The 10,089-nt window shown below is 40.8% G+C and overlaps 1 protein-coding gene across 1 annotated transcript in view; it reads right to left on the bottom strand.

Annotated features, from left to right (window-relative positions):
* Window positions 1-9,877, bottom strand: part of SPNS2 (spinster homolog 2 (Drosophila)) — a gene marked incomplete at its 5' end in the record, with an annotated part of 82,776 nt that extends 72,899 nt beyond the window's left edge. The window contains one exon of the mRNA XM_009575543.1: window positions 9,812-9,877. Coding sequence (XP_009573838.1) covers window positions 9,812-9,877 — 66 coding nt within the window. The remainder of the gene's footprint in view (window positions 1-9,811) is intronic.
* Window positions 9,878-10,089: the final 212 nt, after the last annotated feature.

Genomic DNA, 10,089 nt, shown 5'->3' with positions numbered 1-10,089 from the left:
GGGGGAGACGACCAAAACAGCAAAAATTATGAGATATTTTGATGTTCCTCTTCTGTATTTTACCTTCAAGAAGATTGATAAAGGAGGTGGATTTAGCTAGTCAAACACTTGCATGGTTCTCACCATAACAACTCTTTACATCAGCCCTTCTGAACTAATACCTATTTTTAGTATTAGGTTTTTAAAGGATCCTCAACTCAATCACTAATTTCGAGCTTGCAATTTACCCTGTAAGCATTTCTGCTGGTGCAATTTGTGCCACTTAACCACTTTGATTTGCAGGCACAATTAGTAAGTTAAGCATTTATATATCCTAAACTACACCTGTAAAATGGAAGGCTGCTTTTAAAAACAGCCCATATGCTTAAATTGAATGCAACTCAGTTCAATGACACATGGATCTCTAAAGCACCCTGCACATTCCAGAATAAGCAAAAAAACACCTTACTTTTTTTTTTTGTGGCAAAGTTATTCTTTAACTCACCCATCTTTCTCACATGACTCATTCTAGTCACAAAGGCTCTCATGAAATAGTACCTTTCTTTGTCAGACTTTGTCAATGATTTCTAGTGTTCCAAAGGTGTGGCCAAGGGCACTCAGGCACTTTTATTTTTATTTATATTGCCAGGTAGGTTGGACAAAACCACAGGATGCTGAATATACAAGCACGGAGCTGACAGCTAACCATCAATTGCTGTGGAGGACCACCCAAATCCCAGGGTGGGTAGAGGCAAGAATAAAACCAGTAACTGTGATTAAGGTGGAATTAAAAACAAAGAATTCAGAGCATATTTCAAACATCGTTCAAGGAAAACAAAATAAAACAAAACAAACCCAACCCCCCAAAAAACACCAGACAGACAAATCCTATCCTGAAAATTTCACTCAGCCAAAACTCTTAACAAGGTCAGTTTTAACAAGCACTTCACCACAGGCTTACAGGGTAGGTGATCGCCTTGCCTTTACAAACTGATGATCTAGAGAAAAAAGGGAACAGGGAAAAGACTCAGAGAAGAGAGCACCTTGGCCAGTGCCGTCAGCAGAATTGTAAAAAGAAACCTTTTCCTGTACTGCCTCCCTAATTCACTTCCAAGTCTACCTCAATAGTAATTTACTGTAACTATCCATTTAAAATTAGTGCAGCTCCAAATAAGCAAGTTAAAGTTATTATAACTTCATATTTCTTTAAGGCAACTCTTCACAGGAAAGGTATATTACTATTAATGTTCGCAGTTCAACACTACTGTCGCACAAGAGAATGAATTAGAGTTGCCACATCTCCAATTCAGCTCATCTACAAAGAGCAAGGAGAATGATGCAGTAGGAGAATACGTAAAATAAATCTTGCTCCTGTAAACATTAGTGCATGAAAAGGCTGGAAGGAGGAAATGGTTAAAACTGTCCAAATGTTTAATTAGGAATAACCTGATGTATAACTGAGTGGGGGCATAAAAGAGGTCAGAACTGAACTTTTCCTGGAAACATGCTTTCCACTGAAAACCAAAGCACTTCCCTGCAGCAAAGAACACAAGAATGTGTGTGAACCCCTCCTCCTACTATTCATCCCATCAAATAACTGTTTTTCATCTGAGATTTAAAAACCTAAGCCATTCTCAGTCATTTGACTAAAACTCGAAAACAACTGAAGAGGGTTTTAGCGAAAAATGTTTACGTACATTTACATTTTTTGTGTGAGCTAACTTTGAATTGGGGTAAGTAACGGACTATGGTCAGTAATATTATCCCTCCAAAAACAGGTTCGCTGCATAATCTAAGCAGAAAATGGGTCTTTGCTCTATAACCTTACATCAGCATACAGGAAAAATCCTGGAATATGTGCATGTATTGGGGCTAAGGGGAGCACATTGGGAGATTTCTTTTGAATTGGTGCAACAACACGCCATCCATGCAATTCGGACTTACTTGTGTTAATTGGAATCTAGTTCTGCAGGCTGGTAACACTACCAAATACCATGAGGAATGTTCACTTTTTACATAACTGATGCCCTGGAATTCATTTTCAAAGCCAGGTATGTGTGTCTACAAATGAGTCACTCCTCCTCAAGTGTGTATGGGTCTATACATGGGAATCACTGCAGCCCGTACTGAGATGTAGTTGCTTCTGCCTGAAAAACACTACCTGTTGCAGCAGCTTATAGCAGTTAAAGGCTATGGTTCCCAAAATCGTGTTCCACAAGGTAACAGCAAGTTCTGTGCAGCCAGCCACGCAGCAATATTACTTTTATAGCGGTCTGATAATAAATCACTATAAAAATTCAATTGTAAGGATGCAGAGTGGTCTGGTACTCAGCCCAAAAAGTTTGAGAAGCAATGGTTTGGAGAAGAAGCCACTTGGAACTCAAGACAGGACATCAGAGAAGCAAAATGATCGCATGGACTGCTCTAGGACCCCAACATTCCCACTACTCCGAAAACACCCTGGTACTTCCAGAATCTATTAGATGCCTGCTGTATTACAACAACTAACATCAGTACTCTTTGTTTCATTGCAAGACAGTACCCTCAGTGCTCCAGAGCTCCTTCACATTCTGTCAAGACTATTTGGTTTATCCAAATGATCTCTCTCTCTCAAATCAAACACCTCCTCCAACAGCAATGCTTCCAACTATATAATATTAACTTGGAAATCTCCCAGCGGGCACAGACCAAGCCTGACCTCTTTATCACCTGATCTCAGATCCCTTGTATGAGTATAGCTGCTTACATTTTTCACAACGCAGTATGTTGCCCTGCAGAATTGTAAGTTTGTGCTCTAAGAAAATGAGAGTTCTTCAGGTGTGGGAGGCAAGACAAAACCAAAACAACATTAAAATAAATCTTTTGAGGAAGAACACTTACGGCTCCCCTGTGATGAAGCATACTAAATATACAAAACGTACTACAAAAGTTAGTTCTGTTTTCTCATTCCCAGTTCATAGAAGACCCTGATCCAACTTCCCTTAAAGTCAAGGCAAAAAATCTTCCCCTCTGGGCTAACACCTTTAAATTAGGCCCAATAGGTATCAGTAGCAACTGCATGCACAGATCTAGATCAGGGTACAGAGAAGAAATACAGAGCTCCTTCTGATTTAGACCATATACAAACACTCCTCTGGTCATCACACTTGAAAATTAAACTTACAGGCTCAGTGAAAAGCAAGAATTAAAGATAAGCAGGTTTTCCACTTACTTCCAAAAGCTTTCAGTGTCACTGCAGAGGGGAAGGAAAAAAAGTGAGCTATTCATGAGGTACTGAATATAAGTACACACCTCTCTTCCAGCAACTGGTAGCCATTAGATGTCTAATAATGGCAATAAAATAACTGTTAATGTAACTCAAGTGTTCATTTCCCTCTTTCAAAATTCCAAATACAGTGTTAATGAAAAAAGCAAAGGTGACAAGACTAGCTCTTCTGAACTATTTGTGCATGAAACACACAATACGGTGCAGATGCCTGCTACATGAGGTTGCATAGCTGGTATTAAGAGGAAGTTCTTGTTTAAAAGACTTACACAATACCAACAAAAATCCCATCTTCCACTATAGAGAGCTTGAATGACATTCTGAGGTTTGAGGAACATGTATAGGGGGAGATGGACAGGCTATGTTAAAAACTGTTAGGACTTTGGGTGGAATGATAACTACTTCTCTAAAATCTGTGGGAAATCTTTCCCCTCGTTATTATAATAAATTACAGAAGTGAGCACAACCTTGGCAAGAGGTGCTTGAACTACAGGCTAAGGGAAAATAGGCCAATATCTACTCACAGAAGAGACATGCCACAGGCAGCACAAGCGCAAGTTTCTCTTGCAACAACCAGCCCAAGTACCTGCCCTGTCTGAAAGGCCAATAGTTAGGACAAACCTTCCTTCTGCAAAGCAGGAAGACAGGATGGGAATATGAATTGTTATGTTGTGTTAGTGGCTGGGCTAATCAAGATATTAATGAAGACAAGCCAGTCTGGAGAGCTTCCCTGTTCTAGGAGCCTGCACTCACTTGCTGACTTGTACAACAAAAAGACAAAGTGCAACACTGGCTCAAGCATTTACCTCTGATCAGCAGGAGGCAAGGACACCTTCCCCTCCCTTCCCTGCCCCTTCTCCCCCCCAAAAGATTATTTACTTTGCAATCTAGGGCTGTCCAGTGAGAGTGCACACTGTAAACAGCATTTTTATAGTTTGGTCCTTGGTGTATGGGGGATTGTGCTAGGGCACAAACACATTTTCCTACAACGTGCTCACTGATTCGAGAAAATACTTTCATTCTTGATTGCAGAGGGATTTCCAAATAGGCTTAACTGCTTTCATGAATCAGACCCTCAGACTGCCATGACTTCTTAGCGTATCAGATGCCATTCTAGCACACAGGAAAAAAGGACTGTCGGAACTTGTAAAGGACTTATGCGGGAAATAATCAGGCCCTGGACTATCTCAACTCACTCTACCTTGATAAGTAAAAGACCTACCCTTGTCACAACATTAATCAAGGCACAGTGAATACAGAGCCCTACTTTTTCATCTTTATTGCTTAAACTGGAGCTGTCCTATACAAACTGTTTAATCCCTAGATCAGCGGCATGCTACAGAAGGCTGGAGAAGTTCAGAAAAAATGATACAAAATCAGGTATGGAGGGGGAAATGGGGAAAAAGGTATTGCTCATTGTTGATATGACTTAGAGGATCTCCTTCTGGCAGAAAGAGAGCTCCACCTTGTCCTGGCATTCAGAGCCCCTGACTGCCAGAGAAGTAATCTGGATTTAAGAATGCTTAGCATGGTTGGGGGAAGGGAAGATGACAGTGGCATAACCTGCTCTGGGTAGGACATGGTGAACCAAACCATTTGCAGTCATAAATCAAGAAAAGTAACTACAAAGCATTCTGTCTCACCTTCTGGATTGGACACCTGAGATACCAGGGCTTGGGGGATGCTCTGGTGTACGAAGTCATTCACTGAAAAGGAAAGCCCATGAATTTTAAATAGAAAACAGAAAAGTGTCCAGAATATGAGTTCCTCTGTTCTAGCAAGAAGGACAGTTAAGCAGGTGCAGTTGGAAGTGAAAGATGAAGATCTGATTCAATTATGCATAGGACAGATGAGGAGCAAGACAGTATCTATTCAGGTAGAAGCAGATGGTAGAAAAGAAATATGCGGCACCTGCAACTCATGTAATATACACATAGTCAGGTTTAGCATCCAGAGGAGGAGGTCTTTGTGTGGAATAAATAAAAAGTGTTAGAGCAGTATAAGCTGTCATCATAAGGCAATGACAAGAAGATGGGAGTCAAAGGGAGTTGAAAGAAAAACCTTCAATTTAGCAAGACTGATTTATTCCATCATTGCAGTCTTTCAAGTCCCCTAGTCGCTGCACATGCTTACAGCTTGGTTGGTACAATCACAGCACACCAGAGCTGCTAACATATGTGCAAGGCTGCAATCTAGTGCAAGGTTACACTAGGCCAGCTCAAGAGGTAGGGAAACTCAAGTAGGTAAAGGTTTCATTTTTTCAGATGAACAGAGGTTTTAATTGGAATTGACCCTTACAGGAAAAATGAGCCCACAAAAAGACTTAAGAAAGTACCTGGCATTGCTAGGCTTCCTTGGAAACCGGGGGCTGAAAGGCATTTGGGAGAATGCCCATCTCTCTCCATGTGAGAAGAGACAAGTTCTTTCAGAGCCCCAGTTATCTAGGATTATTCATCTTTAATGAGTCCTTCCAGATCTCTCACTTCCGTACATTTCCTTGCTTCTAACCTTATGGTATAAACTTTTGGTTACCAGGGTTTCCTCTAATGACATCCCTATGCTCTTTCTGAAGACAGGCATTTTCTCCTCTGCATTTCAACAGAATCCTTGCCATACCCTCCATTTGATGCCTCACAGTTTCCCCTTGCAGAAGTCCCCACTGTTTTATGTGCCTTCCCCTGAGCTTGAGCTACCAAGGCTAGAAGGTTAAGGTGCCCATTAACAAGGACCAAATCTCTGGGTCTAAGCATTAACCTGGTTGAATGCTGCGCGTTCAGGAACTGGACCGCAGTTCTCATTCTGGCTCTGCCTCAGACCCGCTGTGTGACTTTGGGCAGGTCATTTCTCCCATCTGGCTTTCTTGGTTTCCCCATCTGTAGAAAACGGCAAGCCTCATTATCCCTCCCTATATAAAATATCCCAAGATCTACAGAAGACAAACTGTATTGAGAGCCAGGCACTATTATTATTAGAGCTCTGGTGTGCTAAACAGACACTGGCAAGAAACACAAAAGCAAAATAAATCCTAGGGTAAAGAAAGCAGACAGAGCAATAAAGCACAAAAATTGAAGAAAGAAGGGGGAAAAAAAATCTAGTGAAAACCAGAGTACAGCACTGGGGCACTACTCCTGTGGTCTAAGTATATATGGAAGGATAACACTATTTTGAAGCAGCTCTACAAATCCAGTGGTCCATCCACTCAGTCTTTGTGTTTTTAGAGGCCTGTAGTTTTGGTGAGTCCAAATTGCTGCTCCTACCTAACTCCACACATGGGAAAGACTTTTTGTATGATTTGGCTTATAAATGTATTGACTGACTACAACTGTACAGCTCAAGTAGGCAAGGAGATGCTCTATCACCTTTTGAGATCAGCCAGGATTATCCTCTCTCCAGCTGGGAAAAGCAACCCATAAGAAATGAAAAGCGCAAGAAAGCCTGGATGCAGACTTGTAGGACAGTTAGTGAACTTAAGTAATATTTATATAACTGCATATGTAGTGCTTTAAAAAGGAAGATCAGCACAGAATTATAGCATCATCAAGAGATAACTGAAGCTCTGGAATCAACATAGTTATATGCCTTACTCTACAATGCTACTGAGCAAGCAGCAATTGCGATCCATCTGTCAGTGTGTCCTTTGCTGTCACAGGATCATTGCTACAGAGACACCACATTCTGCTCCTTTCCCTTATGGATAAGGCTGAAGTGTCCCTGTGATTCTTCTGTACAGGAGTTATAGTGCCCCTCTAACCAGTTTTCATTATATCTCTTAGGCAAAGAGCAGCTTGTATCTTGGGATTAATATAAAAGAAGACAAAAATTCAAATTCTGTCTTTGCTTTCCAGAGAGTAGCAGAAGCTGAGAGCGTGTGAATTGGCTTTTGAATGTTTGGAGTGAGAGCGCTATGAGATTGGCTGTGCCTGCAAAGAGATGGGTTATGGTATGAATGCAGGGTCATACATTGCCTTTGGTGGATTTCTTTTCCCCTTGCTGTTTCAGTTTTCAGTACCATCTCCTCCTACAACTGTGTGCAGCCTTGTTTCTCAGTTAAAAGGATTTTATTTTTTATTTTTTAAAGCCTGTTTGATGAGTGATATGAACTGCCAGTGAATACTACATTTCACTCCCCCTCATTAACATTGTAAATTAATTTAGGACTCATTTAGATGCAGGATTAACAACCTGAAGACTAATCCACTCTTTATTCAGAGGACATATTCAGGATGAGCAGTCTTTCGTCTCACATCACTCAATTAGTTAGCAGAACCATCTCTTGGGAATAAGATGATATTTCTGTCTCTCTGTTTGCAAAGGAACTGTTCAAGGTTAAGGCAGAGGTCTGGGAGACATCAGTCCTGGTCCCAGCTCTACTATAGACTTCCTCTGCAACCTTAGTAAAACGCTTTTACACTCTGCATTCATTTTCCCCAATTTACACACAGAGAGGTCAGACTTAGAGAACGGACAAAAGATTAAAAGTAGTGCTTATGATGGTTCAGGCCAGCGTGGTTTATTTCACCAGGGTTAAGGGTACATGGGACATGGGCTAGCTGCCAACACAGAAACTTGTTAAGCTGAAGTAATATATTTAATAAGTTTTCAGTTATGTGCCCCTACCCTTACTTACGTGAAATGGCATTTTATTTTGTGAGCACTCTTTTCCTGTGATGGCACTGTGATTAATACACTATTATCTATATTGCAGGGGCAAAGTCAAGCCCTCGGTTTTCAGATCAGCAAAAAAACCGAGAGAAAATGTTGCTTTTCTTAAAGCAACAGTTACCAGTTACAAAACTCTTGACACACTCAGCAGCAATCTTGCAGTACCTCAGTGACACTGTTTTCAGATGCTCTGTATGTTTGCTAGAGAAATAAATAACATTTCTTGCAATTAACAAATGAAATGCCTTGTTGGAGCTTAGCTCTTACTTGCTGTCAGCAAAAGGATTTCACCGACTGAGTGGAATGAAGATTAAATATATGCTTTGGCAAGTGTTGTTTTCCACAAGAATATTTTCTTGAAGGCACTTTGTGTCTAATGATACATTGAGGACCTGTTCCTCTGAGTACAATAAATAAACAAAAATAACTGATGTAGAAAAGAGCCTGACAGACAACGAGTGCCACTTCGGGCATAACCGATTGATGCTACTCATAATCAGTAACACTTGTAAAGCTCAGGCCTTCTGTTCTAGACATGTGCTGCCCACATCAGCTTAGCTGAACTCCGCTGTCCCACAAGGAGAGCATTTTTAAAGCCCTAATGCAAACTGTTATTAATTGTTTGTATTGCAACATTACCAAGAAGCTGTAACCACAGATGAGGACCCCGCGGTGCCATGGGTTGCAGAAAATAACCAGGAGGAGATACTGCAGTGGTTCACATAGTTTGAAATCAAAGGCCAACTGATGGAGCTCCAGAACATTCTCTAGTGTGATCATAAAGAATGAATGATTTTATACACTTTATTGTTGGCTACAGTTTCACGGACAAGGTCCTGACGGGCATTTGGTATCCACTGTGACAGCATAAGAAAAAAGGCATGGAAAAAAAATGTCTTTCTGCACACTATTTCTAATCCTAATTGAATTCTAATTTTTTTCAGAGATATAATTGTTCCAGTGTGGTTCCCTCAGACAGATGACGGTGACAAGACAACCACAGCACCACAAATCTATGACTCCAACTAATAATTCTGTAGGAAGTTTCCAAACCAGATTGTTTCTCTCCTTAAAATACTGCATTTGCTCTCTGGCTAGTCCTTTCAACTCTCCATAAAGATCGAATGTGCTGTCATAACTACAATGAGACTGCTACTCAATGTCATCAAATGCAGCCCACTGACAAAGACACTCCTCTAAACCACTTCAGGACTAGAGGCCAGAAAACCTGGGTTTGTCCTGGGGTTGTACAGCTCTGCAGATGTCTGCAACATTAAAATGTCTCCTACATTAAAAGGACATCACGATTGCAATAATTCTTCTTCCTTAAATACAAGGAGAGAAATGTCTGAAGCTAACAGCACCAAAATCATAGGGATATTGTTAATCCATGAGCTAGCATGAATGCAATGATTGTTAGCCTTTCCTGCAGTTTTCATCCTCAGATACTTGTCCTGATGAGTTTTACATTTTCATGCCACGCTGTATTCCCAATTACTGTACATTCAGCAGATTCTCTGTACAGCACATGAAGGGCATCGTACATCACACTTATTACCAACCTACAGAGAGTTAAGAGAAGTGAGAACAACAGGATCCTGTTGTTGGTTTATCATGAGTTTTCTGATCTAGGGGAAGTAGCCGTCTCCTATTTGAATTTAGTTGTCATAAATAATATCATTAGGTTTGCTTGCTTTTGGCCCATTCTGCACTCAAATAATTCTGAGCCCTGATCTCCTGCCCACAAGCAAATCAAAACCAAAAAACCCCTCATGTTCACTCACCTTCCTAGTAAGAGTATATTTCACAGCCAATGTGCCCCAGGGCCATAACTGAAGAAATCTGAAAGCACCCCTCTGAGAAGAGGAAGGTTACAAAAACCAGTGAGAAAACAAATACTCTTACCTGTCTGTAATAAGCCAGCCCCACTGTCTTTGACTCCAAAGTGCTGCTGGATGTCTAGTAACACACCTGTAAGGAAAGAGAGAAGAAACTCAGTACCTTCAGCCTTTGAAAAGCATATAACTCAAACCTTTTGTGAAGCATCAGCAAAGCTTCAAATTCCAGCAGTTTAGACACATAACTTCTAAAGTTTGCATAATGGCTTTTTTCCTGTACATGTACTCTCAATAATTTTGGGCTACTACAATAAAAGCAGAGGTAGGTAGATATAACGCAAAGAG

Source organism: Fulmarus glacialis, unplaced genomic scaffold, assembly GCF_000690835.1.
Source record: "Fulmarus glacialis isolate BGI_N327 unplaced genomic scaffold, ASM69083v1 scaffold454, whole genome shotgun sequence".
NCBI lineage: Eukaryota > Metazoa > Chordata > Aves > Procellariiformes > Procellariidae > Fulmarus > Fulmarus glacialis.
The sequence above is the reverse complement of the archived record's forward strand: the minus strand, read 5'-3'. Positions and strand labels throughout refer to the sequence as shown.